The sequence below is a fragment of the Cryptotermes secundus genome, unplaced genomic scaffold, assembly GCF_002891405.2.
Source record: "Cryptotermes secundus unplaced genomic scaffold, Csec_1.0 scaffold395, whole genome shotgun sequence".
NCBI classification, from domain to species: Eukaryota; Metazoa; Arthropoda; class Insecta; order Blattodea; family Kalotermitidae; genus Cryptotermes; species Cryptotermes secundus.
The window spans coordinates 1,342,470-1,359,665 of NW_019742967.1; the positions used below are offsets into that span (position 1 = coordinate 1,342,470).

Genomic DNA, 17,196 nt, shown 5'->3' on the forward strand with positions numbered 1-17,196 from the left:
CCCCCGACCCCATGACGCAGGTCAGCCGGGCAGCGCACAAAGTCGCTTCGCAGTCAGTGAGTGTCCCAGTTGGTCACTCCTCACACGTGTCCTGAGGTTCTTCGTGGCCTTCCTCAGACCCACCAATTCGCGTGTTAGACAAATGGAAAGCTTACATGTCGGATTTGAGGTTCTCACAGCAGTGACCTGTGAGATGTGACGCCGTGTGGTCCGGTAGTACTTCACCGACGTTTCAGAGAACCATACGGGCACTGCCCTCATCTTAAGCCAAGCTGCCTTGTGTCATATGTCCATTTGTGAGACATAGCCCTTCTGGCTTCTGCTGGTTATCTCCGGACCCCAACCCAGGCTGCTTGCTTAGATGATTCTTAGACCCTGCAGATGGCGGCAGTATGTTGAATCGAAACGTCCGTGAACTTCCAGTTGCACCATGTTGCGTGTACTCTTCGTTGTGGTACTAGTGTGTTCCCATGGTAACAACCTGCCATTATTCATATTTCTGAAGAGCCACAAATATTTCCTTGTAATTGCTAGAATGTACGAACTTGACAAAAAGCCTTATCGGTACATAATTTCAGTACATTACTGTACGCCTTGGTCGAAAAAGCCGCACTCTTGCTTTGCACTGGGGAGTTCATGGGTTCAAATCTCGGCCCGAAGGCCAGATAACCTGGCAGAAGTACTTCTTGGTCTACCTCAGTTCCTCCAGGCAAATTTCGGGATAACACTTGAAACCAGGGCGCGTTCATCACTCGCCAGCCACACTCGCTGCCTTAATTTTGGTCTGGTTGCCAACTCAGGGCTTGAAGTACTAGCAACGTGTATGCATGAATAAACAGGTTAGGGAATGCTTATTTAGCGCTCCCGCCTTGAAGATGGAAACGACACGTACCACCGAAACGTTGGAGACACTGGTGACATCTGCATGGCAGAAATCTCTTAACAGCTGAATCAACATCAACAGTGAACCACCACGAAAACCCGAAATAAGGAAAAGTTGGGAATTTGGGCACCAAAAAAGGAAGATTAGGGAATTTCGGCACAGCCCTCGTTTTTTAATTATCCGGAAACCGATTTACAAAAAGTGAACAGGATACGATATGTGTGTTTCATTTGTTTCTACAGCTTTGCCCGAACAATCTTCCGCCCAGACAATTACGTACTTAAAGACTTACGCTCGAAATGTTTACAGAAACGCGTGTGAAGTGTCCGGCATTGCTGTCCGAACTTCACCAAAATTGAAATGTGTTAACAAATGTTTGCAAAACTATGCAATTAAAATGCACGGAGCGGTTCTCGAGTTGCTAAATGCGGACCGACACGAGGAAGACAACGGGAGAATTATGTAGCAGTTGTATGAAAATGCGTCAAAGAAATCAATTCCTTTCCAGGAAAAGTGTCCAACAAACCTTCCACATCAAGGAGTTGTCCGTAGAACTTTAACTCCGTGACACAACTACTCTTGAGTGTAAATATTAATCTTTCAAGTGGACTCCGGCCAATGACAGCCAACAAGTTCCTAAGAATTCAAACACTATCGACCCTCTTCAGCGCATCAAATATTTACCGCGTTAAGCCTCTTGAACTCGAAGCCCGCCTACAACACGGAAAGTATGTTTCGAAAAGTTAACTACCTCGTTTCTATGCCTCTAGAGCCCTCAATTGGACCTTGGCCGTTTTTTCACTTCCTTGATCCTGTACACAGCCGGTAGGGCTCCTTGACGGGGGGTCAACCTGTCGCAAGGCCGCTACCTACACACAGAATAAACGCACAAAAACATCCATGGCTTGAGTAGGATTCGAACCCACGATCCCAGCGTTCGAGCGAGTGAAGACAGTTCATGCCTCAGACCGCGCGGCCACTGTGACCGGCTTCGAAAAGTTGTGCCATATAAAAATGTAAGTTATGATTTGGGGGCCATTCGAAACAGAAGTCCCAATGAAGAAAGCAGTCTTCTGGGATTTGGCACCGTGTATATGTGGTGAATCCCAGAAAACTGCTTTCTTCATAGTCACCGCCGTGAAAGCCTCAAATCTTACACAGAAGTCCCAATGTTGGATTTCGGGTTCTCACAGCGGTGACCGGTGACTATGAAGATTAGAGATGTGATGTCGTATAGTCCGGTAGAACTTGAATGATGTTTCGGAGTGATGTACTGCCTCTGTCTACAGGTCGAAAAATTGAAGCCATCAAGCAGAGAGGTGTGGTACGGGCCTACACGGCGTCACATTCCAGCACAAGACGGGCTACTGCGAGCATCTGGGAGCAGGCTCCGTCCTGTCCGCCCTTATGTCGTCGCGTCTCCGCAACGGAACTCTGCCACTTTTCATTTTGGTTTACTGTGGCTCGGTTTCGATTAACGGCCGTGGGGATCCGTTGCGCTGACCATGTGACACCCTCTATCGGCAAAACTTTGCGCTAACTTCGCCGACAAGCGGCGGTCCTCGGTCGGTATAGTTCGCTTGCGAACTACAGAGTATGGAGTTTTTTTTTTTTTTNGGGTTGTTTGTGGCTCGGTTTAAGCTCCTGAATAAAAGCATTCGCGCATCTTCGGAGCTTGTGATGGCGTGTGAACACCCGCAATGAAATCGCATCCAACTACCCCTACTCTCCACCCCTCAACCGGCTGTAATTTTCCATGCAGTTCAATGTTTTGCTTGCTGAGTCTCATTTCGACAATAACAGAGACATCCTGCCTACCTGCCCCGTGGCAAAAGTAGTCCTCCCTCTCCCCCCACGCACCGGTAGCTATTTGATGCCTGAAAAAGCAGGAGATAAGAACCAGCAGCTGAAAAGTACTTGAAAGAGGAAAGTCATGGTAGAAGTGAGAGATGTCTGAAGTTCATCTAAATAATTCCATAACAAAACCCAACCGGTTAATATTGTTTAGGGAAACAGTCGCTGTTTACTGTGAGAACCATACGGAACACACAGATACACTGTGTGGGCAGAATATATAGCAGTTCAGTCCGTACCTCACAGGAAACACATTACGTATCCGCTACAAAGCCCAGCCGGTTAATGCTGTTTAGGGAAACAGTCGCTGTTTACTGTGAGAATCGTACGGAACACACAGAAATACACTGTGCGGGCAGAATATATAGCAGTTCAGTCCGTACCTCACAGGAAACACATTACGTATCGGCTACAAAGCCCAGCTGGTTAATGCCGTTTAGGGAAACAGTAGCTGTTTATTGTGAGAATCATACGGAAAACACAAATACACTCTGTGGGCAGAACATATAGCAATCCAGTCCACACCTCACAGGAAGCACATTACGACTCCGCTACAAAGCCCAACCGGTTAATGCTGTTTAGGGAAACAGTCGCTGTTTATTGCGAGAATCATACGGAACACACAGAAATACAGTACAGATCACGACAACAGCGCTGGAGGCTGGAGGGCAACAGCCCTACAATACTGACTGCTGTTTTAGTGGCATGTTAAGGCAATATAACGCAGTGTGAGGGTGGGTGAGAACAGGGCGCTGAGTTGAGTGTTTGCGCCCAAGAGAGAGGGCTTCTGTAACTAAGAGCACACTTTCGGTTTCATAAGTTGGTACCTCATGCAGCACACTTTCGGTTTCATAAGTTGGTACTCGGTGCAGAACACTTTCTGTTTCACCACAAGTGTGAAAGTGCTGTGACGTAGAAACACAAATATGGCTGGTACCGTTTTCCTTCACTGTGCTAGAGGGCTTTCCTGAGTTCCTCCGGTCTGAACGAATCCGAAACCCTGCTTAACCCGAAGGGGCAGCACTATGAGCACCGATGGACACAGAACTGAGCCAGACTCATCCTCACAAAGCACTTCCCTAACTTCCATCTTAATGTAATCCTCGATCTTTGAACGGGTTGCCCTTCTCGAGGTTTCCTTACCAAATTATGTACATATACTGTCCTCCAGGGGCGCCGGCACGTGGGGTAAGCCACCGCCACCGCCACCCCCCGTATTTCCGAAAAGAATTCAGATTTTAAAAAGAGAAGGAAATTATCAAATACTCATATTAACAGCCAGCAACTGAAGGGGTTTTAGCAAACATATTTCTGCTAAAAAATCAAAATTGCATTCTAGAAGAAACGAAGCGAGGGGAATGCTTGATACCCCTGGGTGCGAAACCTGGTCTTTCACAATAAAGGAAGAACATAGGATTGGCGGTGCTGAGGAGAAGACACTCTTGAAAGTGGTACAGTTACATCTTCTGGGCTACATCGCTGTGCAGTCCGTTGAAAATTAACCAACGTTTCGTAGAAACAATTCGCCTCCATCTTCAGGGTCGAAGAATAAGCTAAGGAAGAGACTAGCATGAAACCAACATGGTACTTGTACATTCAGGGCCTTTGAAAATCAGACTATTTCAGTGGGTAGACCTGATCCCTCGGAACGAAACAGGGTCACTGCATAACCCAGTCATTCACCACGACAGAACTCTCAAGTCGGCTGGTCACGCCTAGCAAGAGACGGAGCACTGATGGAATGTGGATGCCTGAAGAAAAACCTGCCGAAATGCAAACTCACATGGGCTCCGCTGAGTTTGGTGACATCCTCAGTACGGGGCTCTAAGTGCTGGCTGCAGTCCATGGAATGAACGTTCGCGCGTCTGTGTCGGTTTACTACAATTTCAAAACTTGAAAGAACACTGGTAACTATATGTACCACATGCTCTGCATTTGTGTGTTCACGTGTTCCGTACGAGTATCACAATAAACAGCGATTATTTCCGCAAATTGCATTAACCGCTTGGGGTATCAAATTTTCGGGAGAATTCGCTGCCCCCATCTCAGGGTTAAACCCACTTTCATCGTCAAGGTGGACGCAGCAGGTTCCACCGAAGAGCTGATAAATACAGTGTGGACGCATCATATATCGCAGTGGTGACCATGGCCCCCCCCCGTATGGCTCCTTATGTTACGTGAAATATTGTGGTTAGACCACAAGCCCGCATTGTGACACCCCCCGCCGCAGTGGACGGGGCGCGGGGTAGGAGCGTGATTCCAGAATCAGGCCAACTTCGCATGTCCGCAGAAACCCGCGTTGTATCCAGGCCTCACGGCCAGCAGGCAGTGACCGTCACTCTCCTCGCTGTGGGTACCTCAACTGTGATCCCTCTGAGGTGAGAACTGAACACTGAAGTAGGTACTTAAATGGGGTAACAATCCGGTGTGGAGGCGGGGTTTAATACCTCCATCGCCGCCCTGCGAGTCGTAGTAGGCGACGAAAAAGGAACCCAGTGCCTGGGGGTATAACTGGTCTACTCTGTTCCTGGGCGATATAAATACGGGAAACTGGCCCTCCAGGATGGGGGAGTCTCGAATTTGAGACAGTAACATGTGGTCATGGGTCCCGCGGTACTCGGACCTGAGAATCACTGCGCTGGCGAGGGCCAGCAGGAATTGTAAGCGACAGACCCATCCTCTCGTCAGAGAGGATGTTACATTAAGGACTATAACCGCAAGCGTTCAGTTGGAAAATAAAAAATTGTGGTCGTGGGTCTCAAGGGGCTTGTCGCCAGGACTAACTGATTGGCAGTAACCCGCCAGTCGTAAAGTAACTCTGACTCTGACTCGGCTACCTCTCAGGCTTCGAGATGTGCCGTGTGGCAACGCGGGTGGCGACACAGCAATTAGAAAGTCTCGGTGAAAGGGGTGCATTGCTTCGGAATGCACTACTCAAAATACAGAGCCAGACAAGACGGAGATTTGTTGTACTTTTACTCACTAACGCTTAATAAGAACCACTCGAAGTTACACAGTTCATGGACAGAATCACAGAGTAAGCTCGAATCCTATTTTGCATCAAACATTCCCATTACGTCATAAAGTACGTCACTCTGTTTTTCCGTGTCAGTTTCGTAACTGACCAGAGTCAACAAGTCCAAGGAAAAGGCAAAGAGCGCGCAGGCATATCCACTGCTAAGGTGTCCAAACAATGAACCAGGACGCAATGAAATTATCCGAAGGTCGCTTTTATTTACCGTCATCTGAAACATCTCTGAACTCAACAATGGTAAGTGAAAGTGCGCGTACAAACGCTCTTGCAGGGAATCACTGTAATTCTGGACGCGTCACGGTTGTCAAGACGCGCCTGGAACCTTATCTTCTCACCAATGTTTATATCAGGAATGCGCCGTCAATTAGTTGCATTTTTGCTCGAAGGCGAGCGGCAGAACAAGGGCGAAATTTACATAAATCTTGAACGAATGAAACAAAAAGGAATCCTGTTTCATACCACAATACGGCCCAATCGTTTTACTTCTCTTCTCAAATGAGAACAAGCGACGCACGCATTTCGTACAAGTTCGTAACAACTTCCGGGCGAAGAGGTAACAAATTTTGTATATTCCCTGTTCGAATCTCGACTGGGACACAGATTATGCTACCTGGTGCAGAGTTTTCTCACGTTTCGTCAGAACCAAAAGCTTTCTGGGTAAGACACGATGTTTTCTAGACGCGTTGTAACATAGAAGAACATGCTTAGTGATGCAACCGTCTTGCGGAACAAGTTGAAGCAGAAATGTCATAAGCAGAACACAAACTGACACACACACACATGAAGCAGAAACAGGGTCCCTTCTTCAGAAGCTTATAATTGCTCAGCTACTCCATGGACATGTATCAAATTGGTTATAGGACGGTTTCTGATTATTTCTGCCCACGCTTTGGAGGTGTTGTGCGTCAACTCTAAACGTTTCTGGCGATAGGGTTACAATAAACATACACACTGTTTCCGTCACCAGACCTAAAAGAACAGGCGTTTTTTACTCCGCTAGTTTGAATCACCGGACTTCCCGGAGGTTATACTGCCCACACAGTGTATCTGTGTTCCGTGTGGTTTCGTATGTACGTCACAGAGCTACATGCACCAGGGCCTGGCCTTACCAGTTATACCAGTATAGCCTGGTGAAGTCGACTGCAGTCTGTAACCACGGAGGGGTTGCGGGCCACACAGTAACTAGCCTGTTCACATTATACAAATATTGCCTGCAGCAAAATACAAGGTTCTATGGGTTCCTATGGGGATGTCTGCTCGTCAGCAGGTTTCGTCTGGGAAATCGTTCAGCTGATTTAGAACAAATTTAGTATTAGAGTCTTCATTGAAAGTTTCAGGCTTTAAGAGTAATCCGATTTGTGTTCACGTCGGTACAATATAAGCACTACTTTATACTATGCAGCTAAAACACATCGCATGGAAATTCTGCAAAAAATAAACTGGTAATGGCACAAGAGATTGTGACCCAGCGTATCAAGTGAACAGACAACGATCAGATCTACCGGTGATATTCAAAATATTTTTAATGCGGTGAGTACTTTAGAAAATACGAGGAATGGTTACTCTCCTGGCTGTGAGCAGAGTATTCTGAGTAGCTGTGCAACTGTAAGATTTTCGTCTGTAATAAACGAGCAGCAAGATGAAGTATGCTCATGCTGGAGTCTCTGGTTCGTCCCGTGGTGCCGAGTGCACTTTACCTGCGCGTTTCCCAAAGTGAAAGGGAATTCCCCATCCATGCCTGTTGCCCGGCAACAACAACAATGCGATCCTTCACGTTTACTTTCAGTTTCTCTTCATGGTCCGCTACGCCAGCCGTGACCTAGCAAGACACTCAACTGTTTCTGCTTGGCGCCATTGGTCGCGCTGGGCAAGATGCATGAAGGCCAGTGGTCACAGAACATGCGACCGAGTGGGCAGCGAGCCTGCTTCAGGAGGTCTCATGTTCACACCTCGGCCCGCAGACCGGTTATCCTGAATCAGGCATTTCGTGCTCTTCCTCAGTCCTCCTCAGGAAAATATGGGATCTTAAACGAGGACACTGACAAAACTTTCAAGGGAGATTCAAATCTTGAGCCCTACTGATCCTTAGTGGAACCGGGACAGCTCAGTTAGTACAGAGATGGCCTGAGGGCTGGGCGGCAAGGGAAAGATACTGCACAACGTGCAGACCGACACTGCGGCCCACCTACCCCCATCTACAGAGTACCGGGAGCAAAGTGGCAGGGGCGTGAAGCTACCCACTCACCTCCATCTACTGTCGAGGTCAAGAATGGTGGAGCTATCTTCCACTCCACCATACATCTTCATGGCATAGTGGTTAATTAATTAAGCACAAGGATAACCAGCATTATGGACTTTGCATGCGCCCATAACCCCTCTACACACTTTGTCGAGGCTTCAGATAATGTTCCCAGTTGCTAACTGTGTGTACACACCTCAGAGCCAGTCCAGTCACGCAGCTGCTGCTGCTGCTGCTGCTGGCCACAAAGACGCATGTTTACTTCAAGCAACTATGTACTCAGCCCGAAGGCCGGCTGCAAATTTTCCACAAAGTGTTTCTAAACTGGTCACATTTCAGGATTCGCTGTCTTGCTGTGCTGAGGGCACGCTTCAAGCGCGGAATGTCATTCTCGCCTTGTCTGACGAACCAAATCTTAAAGATGCCGGGGATGTATGTATATATGCCGCAACTAAGGCAGGGATATGGAAGGAAGCGACGTGGCAATTGCGGGACGAAATGAGGAATCTCCCAGCACGATCTTGGAGCTGCTTTTGTGGGCTACTTTCACGGGCTGTTAGCAACAGTGCATGAGGAATTGGAAGGGATTTGGAAGGAAGCGGTCGTCGCGTTATGGCATTAGCCTGCAGTGAGCGAGAAGAAACACGAATAGCCTTCAGCTGTTCAGAAACCTGGCTCAAATCAGCGCCTCAGAGTTTGGACACCCTGCAAGCATTGTCTATGCTCTTCAGGCACCTGACGCCAAGCAGGGACTATACCACGGACGGCCTCGAACCCAGACACCATGTACACGAATGTGTGCAGGTAAACACGTCATGTCCCTGTGGTGCATGGTTCGACCCTTGAACATATGACCCGCTATAAAGTGTCATAGAGTTACATATGCCCCCATAGAAATGCCAATATAGAAGACTGCAGTAGGTCGCGACTGCTCCCTTAATAAATAGCCTCCCGTTTAACACCATTTAATCCAGATACTTGATAAAATGTCGTAAAATAAAGTGACTTACAACCTGGGGGCCACTCGACGCAATGCAATTCATTTCCATCGAATGAATCGAATCCCTGTTACACGGCTTGTAGCAAATGATTGTCGAGTTCGACTGACACGTGACACGCGGCCTCACAAGTCATGTAGCCCACGGGCCTGCTCACAGATGTGAAGGCCACTGAGTTTCAATTAACCTTGCAGGAAGAATTCCTTCTCACAGCTTGGCCACTTAAAGCATAAGAATACTTATATGTACCACCTGCTACAGCATTAAGGAATTTTGTATTCTGCCCACACAGAGCACGTATGTATTCTGCGACTGTCTCCCGAAACAGCATTAACCGGCTGTTCGTTGTTACGGAGACGGAGTGTGTTTCCTGTGAGGTACGGACCGAACTTGTAAACAAGCAGGTTTTCTTGCTCTGTCCCCCACACTGTACATATAAATGATACGCCCCAAACACCTGGTGTCTACCTAGATCTCTTTACTGATGAAAGCTGCAGCGAGGCCTCAGTGCTATTGAGACGTGGTGTGAGCGCTGGAACATAAAGATCAATGAAGCTGAGATCCAGGCCATCTGCTTTCTTCATCTTCAGCAAATCACTGATTGGTTTCGAAGTTCCACGAAGCCCTCCCCGTTTTAATTCGTTACAATTAAACCCCTTGATTTGGAGGCCAAAAATTATGCAAGTGTAAATCATAAAATGCAAATTTCACAGCTCCTGTTCATAAAACTTGCCATCTGACGTCAATCACTAATTCAGCCATAAACGCCCAAGCTAGTGAGTATTCCTCAGACCATGGATAACGTCCATGCTCGAAACCCACGTACTGGGCCGCCGGCTTGGCTCTTCCAGGGTTAAACCTCTTTCTGCTAGGGCGCGCTGGAGCTACCTATGATACATGCCTTGTCATCACTCTGTTTCGGTGAACTCTAAAAGGGAATTATTCTCCGCTGTGCAGAACACAACACCGTCATTTGCATTCAGATGTCAGCAGCTCGGTAAACACATGACGCCATCTCTGCGTCTCAAATAAACGTCACTGTCACAATAAAACGCAGAAAGCAACGCATTTTCATAATTTACGCTTTACAATTCCTGTCGCAGACAAATGCTTTACCTTGCGGTAAGCGAACGCCACTTTCTTGAGGTACACAGACAAAGGAATTATCTACAGTCCCAGAATAAATGGACCAACGAAACCCCAAACACAGCTCGCTCGTCGGTATCTGCTCTACTGTTACGTTAGTTCACACAATTAGCACAACACATACAGAGTGGTTATTATAGGCACCATCTGCCTCAACATTAAAGGAACCCTCCATTCTGCCCACAGAATGTAGCTGTGTGTTCCGTATGGTTCTCACAGTAAACAGCATTAACTGGCTGGGCTTTGTTATGGAGACGAAGTGTGTTTCCTGTGAGGTACGGACTGAACTGCTATATATTCTGCCCACAGAGTGTATCTATGTGTTCTGTATGGTTCTCACAATAAACAGCGGCTGTCTCCCTAAACAGCATTAACCGGTTGGGCTTTGTAGTGGAGACGTAATGTGTTTCCTGTGAGGTACGGACTGAATTGCTGTATATTCTGCCCACACAGGGTATCTGTGTGTTCCGTATGGTTCTCACAGTAAACAGCGACTGTTTACCTAAACAGCATTAACCGGTTGGGCTTTGTAGCGGAGACGTGCTGTGTTTCCTGTGAGGTACGGACTGAACTGCTATATCTTGTCCAAGAGAAATCGGTGCTTATCTTGGCGGGACCCTAAATTTAAGACTAACGTATGAGGCACGAACATGCCTTGCCTTCAGTGTAAAGCAAACGGCAGGCTGAAGTAACTGTATCCCTGTCTCATATATCCACACTGACACATGCCTCCCGCGCATGGCACCAAGCTTCTGAAACTTATACACATAAGAAAACATGCCATTGTTTCAAAATGTGTACCGACGTCTCGGAGCGACGTACTATCACCTTCTTCAGAACAGCAGAATGAGCCAACCAAGCAGCAAAATAGCGTTGCTTGCCGTTCCTAAACGTTAGAACATAGCTGGAAATAGCAATTTTTAATCCATGCGCCTGCGCTCTATCAGAGTCAGCGTAGACTAACAGCACTGCATTTCGTCGAGGTACGCGGGTTCACTGAATCTCTACCGCAGACATCACAACGGCGCCTTTGACCTTGTTAGGGGAAACGGCAGCGAACCGAATCAAGAAGTCGAGTCACGGTGACAATACTAACTGAGAACACGGTCCGGTGTCCTGGCGTGCCTTTCATTCCGCAGTTCCGCGGAACGAATTCCGGCTGATGCCCAAGGTTTCTCGTGGCTTTTAGCGTTCACTAAAAATAGTCTTACGGGGATTCTGCTCAGTCCATAAACAAATTTCCTCCTGGAAAAATATCCTAATTGTGTCACTGCTTGGAAGGGCATATAGATCTGCAGTGAATTGGAACCAGTTGGGACCAGACAGCCCCACGAGATAAGAAATCGATTACTGTCACTTTTTGATGCTGACTGTACACACTCTGAAGCGTCATTGGCAATCAACTCTTAACTGCCGTTCTCAGTGCATGGAGACGGACACCCATTAAGTCAAACCTGCCGTGGGGCTCACCTATAATGCGCACAGCAACTGCTTTCTGGCTGGACGACCGAGGAATCCGGATTCGATTTCCGGCAGGGGCCAAAATATTTTCTCTATCCCACAGTGCCCAGACCGGCTCTGGGCCCACACAGCTCTCTATCATACGGGTGCCGGGGGCTCTCTCCGCGGGCATAAAGAGGTCGAGGCACGAAGCTGTCCACTCACCTCCATCGTAGCTAAACCTCCACTCCTCCATACATCTTAGTGGCGTAGTGCTTAATTAGGCAGTGTCACCCTACACTTATATCTGGGTGTAAGAGTAATCCTTATGTATACTGTATGTTCATTCTTTATCCCTCTGCAACCCGAAGTTCAGCTAAATTACATATAAAAATTCAGTCCGTACCTCACAGGAAAAGCATTACGTCTCCGCTACAAAGCCCAACCAGTTAATGCTGTTTGGGGAAACAGTCGCTGTTTACTGTGAGAACTACACGGAACACACAGATACACTGTGTGGGCAGAATATGTAGCAATTCAGTCCGTACCTCACAGGAAACACACCCCGTCTCCATAACAACGACCAACCGGTTAAAGCTGTTTAGGGAAACAGTCGCTGTTTACTGTGAGAACCATACGGAACACAGATACACTGTGTGGGCAGAATATATAGCAATTCAGTCCGTACCTCACAGGAAACACATTACGTCTCCGCTGCAAAGCCCAACCGGTTAATGCTGTTTAGGGAAACAGTCGCTGTTTACTGTGAGAACCGTACGGAACACACAGATACATAATTTCTAAACGTTAAGACAGATGGTACACATAGTTGCCACTTCTCGAGCTGCACTGTTAGTCTCTACCTACGATACTGACAGACAAGAAAACGAAACCGGTGACTGCCACACCAAGAACACGAAAAGACGGTAAGAGCGGAGCTCAGGACACTGATGCCTTGGAACACTTTCTCCGCTCCGGCGTGAAAACGTACAAAGAACTTCCCTGCCGAGGGCACAAGCCACTGCCTTCAGGAGAACGCATTTTTCAATTGGCTTCTACTGTGAAGAAACACTTGCCTACTCGGAATTAAACTCTGGATGCGGTGGTGCTTACCGCGAAGGTTCATATTTTGTTCTCCTCGCTGGGAGCAACAGATGTGCAGGATATGCAGCACGCACTGGAGAAATGTGCATACAGCTTTCTGGTATGAAAACCTGAAGGAAAGAGACAACCTGGAGGTCCCAGGTTTAGATGGAAAGATAATATTACAACGGATATTAAAGAACTGGGATATAGTACATGCGCTGGATTAATGTGGCTTAGGATAGGGACCTGTGGCGGGCTCTTGTGAACACGGTTATGAGCCTTAGCGTTCTTTAACAGGTTGGAAATTTTTGAAGGACTCAGCTCCCTTTGGTTGCTTTACTGCAAATAACAAGAAGAAGATGCCTGACAGTTCACTTCGGTGTTATTTTGAAGAAACAGAAGAAGGTGCGTTTTAACTCGAACTCTTTTGGGCGCAGAGGTATGGCCCTTTTCTCAGCATTCCTACACATCTACCGCTGCTCCATTCTCCTCAGTATGAGGGGTGGTGACACTCGCCCCCCACCCCCAGCCCGTAAGGGCACAGGAGGCGTCGGTACTTACGTGATGCTGGTGCTCCAGCTGAACATGGCGCGCTGTCTCTCCGTGGGGGCCGCCATCTCCTGCCGCAAAAAGCAATTCGATAATGACAAGATTCAGGTCACCACATCAGACACACACACTGCACCTGATCCAGGGAAATCTCTGAGAAATTCGGCCTCGGCCTCCCTCGTCCCGAACCGCGACACTGCTACAGACCACAAACAAACGAAAAACGAACAGCGCAGGTACGAGACCGGTTTGAGTGTGACCCTGTATTGGCGCGGTGAACAAGCAGAAGAAGAAGAGGCTACAGAAATGAAAGTGGCCACGTCTGGTTGGCTCCTCGCTCCTGGCAATATACTAACCATTGCACGCACACTCGACCTTGCTGTCATTGGGCTGAGGGCGGCCGTGGAGGCATCAACAGCAACGTCCTTTACCTCAACAATTAGCACAAGAGGCTTTACTGAAACTGCAAACAGCACGCCTCTATAATGACGCACTTCGTGTCAAAGCTGGCCACGTGCCATGCTGCCTCGCAGTCCCGAGCGAACCCCGCCGTGGGCCCCAACGTAATGGGATTCCCCCGCTTCATTCTGCAACCTGCCAAACTAGCTTGAAAAACTCGGCACGATGGACCGTGGCCAAAACAGACATCCCGCGCACGCGCTTTTCAATCGACATAGCCTCACTCCATCACAGGACTTTAAAATCCAGTTTACCCTTCTCCTTGAATGCACTAGGCTGGAATACTGATACTACTCTTGGAATGTTCAACAGGAAAATTTGCCGAAAATTCGCCTGTTCACTTCGTTACGTCCGTTTGTCCACGTGTTACAACTCCAGAACCGAAGGATGTTCACGAAATCTGACGTTCTGCTAAAATTCGTTGAGAGACCCGAGTCTGAGTTAAGGCAGGACCGCAAGAGCGGACACTTTGCATGATGAGACCTACACGCCTTTCTGCCTGCATGTCGCGAGCAATTGTCGCAGACAGAATTATTCGCTCAGTGGGGAGTGGAGTCGAACTGGGTCCACTCGTCACGGCAGCCACTTTGTCCACCACAAATCCCACTTGACCAGACCCGGGATCGAACCCGGGCCGCCGCGGTGGGAAGCCAGCGACTAACCGCTTGAGCTATGGCGCGCCCTATCGCAGACAGAAACTAAATCTTACGAGGCACTCGATAATGGGACAAATGTGGGCGGAGTTAGCCCCAGCAGACGGCGGTATCACTTGTACAGGATTGTGAAGTCGTCCAATCTATGCTAGTGCTTAGATTGGAATGCGTTATAGTGACGCCAGTGTCACTTGTTAAGTGAAGCAAAAATATATACATATATTATGACTAAAGGATGCCGCTTAGCGTCAGTAATATTACACTCTGCAGCTGCAGGCTAGCGAGGTCTCAGGAATCGTTGAGAATATCGCTGGACCAGCGGCTTCGAAGATATAATTTGTAAGAGGATATTGGAGGGTTTAAATTTGTAATACCCGCCTTCCTTTTGAATGATCGAATCAGAAGCAATGATGGAATATATCTGCGAGGGTGGGAGAATCAATGTCCCAACACTCAACGATATATTCCGAGCTTCTGGGGGGTTCTGGTTCGGTCATTCATGCGGATAGACGTGTTTCTGCATATAATATATTAAACCAGTGAGCAATTGCAATGTGTGTAGGTGTAATATTATTATCCTTTGTCTCATAATCCAAGACCCGTATAAAGACGCTGAGGAAGACTTTCATTGCCACCGGAACCCAACGAACATCAGAAACTAAAGGGCGTTAGAGCGGTAGCAATTGACGCTGCAGGCCCCGTCTTGAGGGGGCATCGCGAAGGTAGCGTGACTCTCGCCACCAACCTCTGACGTCGCGCGCCCTTGCACATCAGACCCACGTGACAAGGTACATACAGGGATGTTTGTCTTAGCAACACATGCGGAACGGCTGTAAGCCCGGAGGTTCCCAAGGACAGCGTGTAATCTTAGGAACTCGCCTCTGTCTACATGCCGAGGATAAGAATGCATGGAGCTTTACCTCCAGGCTACACGCCTTTCATCCCATGACACTCGTGTAAACCAACAAGCTACTTCCAAATCAGTTCTGTTTTTGTGTCAGATACGAAACTCCGTACGATCAATTATCCGGCATGAAACTTTTCTTGACGCTGAAAGCCTTACATCCACTTACGCGACTGAACGCCAATGAGCATCCAAATAACCAACATCATGGAGCTGAGCCCATTGTGCAGCCACTCAGGAACTTCCGTTCATTACCGTGTTCACAAGAGCCATCCACCTATCCCTATCCTGAGCCAGATCAATCCAATCCATAACATCCCATCCTTTATCTCCAAGATCCATTTTAATATTATCCAAACACCTACGCCTTGATCTTCCTAGTGGTTCTTTCCTTCTGGTTTTCCCACCAATGCCCTGTATGCATTCCTCTTCTCCCCAATCCGTGCAACATGCCCTGTCCATCTCACCCTCCTTCACGTACTGTTGCGTGTTACACAGCCGTTACCTAGCAATGGCAGTTTCTATGGCTCCACAGTTCTCGCTTTGAGCAAATATGCCGCAGTATTGTAGGATGTAGACCAATTGCTTGGCAACGACCACGGAATAAGCAAATATACAACCGTTACTAAGTAACAGTTTCGCAAACAAACATGTTCCCACGGCAACCAGTGAACTACAATACTGAGGAGCGGTGTTTTCTATTCGGTCGGTGATGAGGTGTTGTAAGCAGGACACGTCTAGAGTTAAGTTAGTTCTGAGACAGTCGGCAGCGAGTAAGGACCTGAACACGGAAGCTGAGGGATCCACGGCCTTGAAAGCCGTCACCAGGCAACCGCTGAAGACACAGCAGACTGAGAAGATATAGTGCGTGTTGTAATGAGTTACAGAGTGTGTGAATTAGCTATAGCGCTGTAGTTACCTATAGCAACTTGTAGTTAAGATCCGTAAATGGTCAATAAATATAATCAGCAATCCAAACTCCTTCTATAGTCACGTAATGAAACACAAATACATTGTGGGGGGCATAATGCAGAGGTTTTAATGCTAAATCGGGTGGCACATATACCGTATTTACGCATGTATAGGCCGCACATTTTTGCCAAAAATTCAAGAGGAAAACTGGGGTGCGGCTTATATTCGAAATCACACTTCATTTAAAAAAAATAACGTTGCCAAATTTCGGAATAATTTCTACTCCTGAAATAATATTCCAAGAAAATTATTTTTTCTATAATTTCTGTCTGAAAATTGTGCTGCGGCCTATACACGCACGCGGCCTATACATGCGTAAATACGGTATTTACCACTGAGCCTTATGAAGTTAAATACGCTTTAGAATTTGGCTGTTTTAGAAAGGGTGGCGAGGCACGGTGTGGAGCTAGCGCCTTCTTAACTCGACAAGATGTCGGCCCGTCACACGAACCTGACAGCAACAAATGCGATTGTCTAGCGGAAAACACCGTCGAGACCTTGCAATAATAGTCACGTACCTCCACCGTGCAACTGCGAGAGATCTGACCGCGTTATGAACGGGACATTTATATACCTGCCGCCGCATATTTGTGCAGGACAGTGATGATCACGCTGAGGCGACGTTTCTACGCACACGGAAATTAGCAGAACGCTGCACCAAACAGGTCAGTGCAAGCGTAGCAATTCTGACCTGCATTCGCGAGGTTCTGGTTTCGAATCTCCTGTCCTGACTGAGGGCTCTCTTCTGCCAAGATAAAGCAACGGCCGCTTCCTTACTGATCCCTCCAAGTTCATTATTCATGAATCGCCCTTCCATTCGACGCTATAGACCCCGAGAGAGGGAGAGCTCGGTGAGGGGCCCAACTCTTCGTGCTGTTCGCTGGTTAGTATGATCAAGGTCTGAGAGACTGAATGGGAGGGGCGGGACAAGTAGCACGCATGGAAGTAACCATTGGATAGGAGGCTGGGTGGGGCCCAG

At 47.8% G+C, this 17,196-nt stretch overlaps 1 protein-coding gene across 2 annotated transcripts in view; it reads right to left on the reverse strand.

Moving 5' to 3' along the window:
- LOC111873504 (ABC transporter G family member 20) overlaps positions 1–17,196 on the reverse strand; it is a 108,392-nt gene that overhangs the window by 88,814 nt on the left and 2,382 nt on the right. The window contains exons 1-2 of one of the 2 annotated variants that reach the window (XM_023868274.2): positions 13,586–13,696; positions 13,242–13,300 (exon numbers count right to left, since the gene is read on the reverse strand). In XM_023868274.2, the coding sequence (XP_023724042.1) occupies positions 13,242–13,300; positions 13,586–13,615 (89 nt within the window). In that variant the 5' untranslated portion in view covers positions 13,616–13,696. Of the gene's footprint in view, positions 1–13,241; positions 13,301–13,585; positions 13,697–17,196 lie in introns of those variants that run through there. The other variant, XM_023868275.2, reaches the window with a different exon arrangement.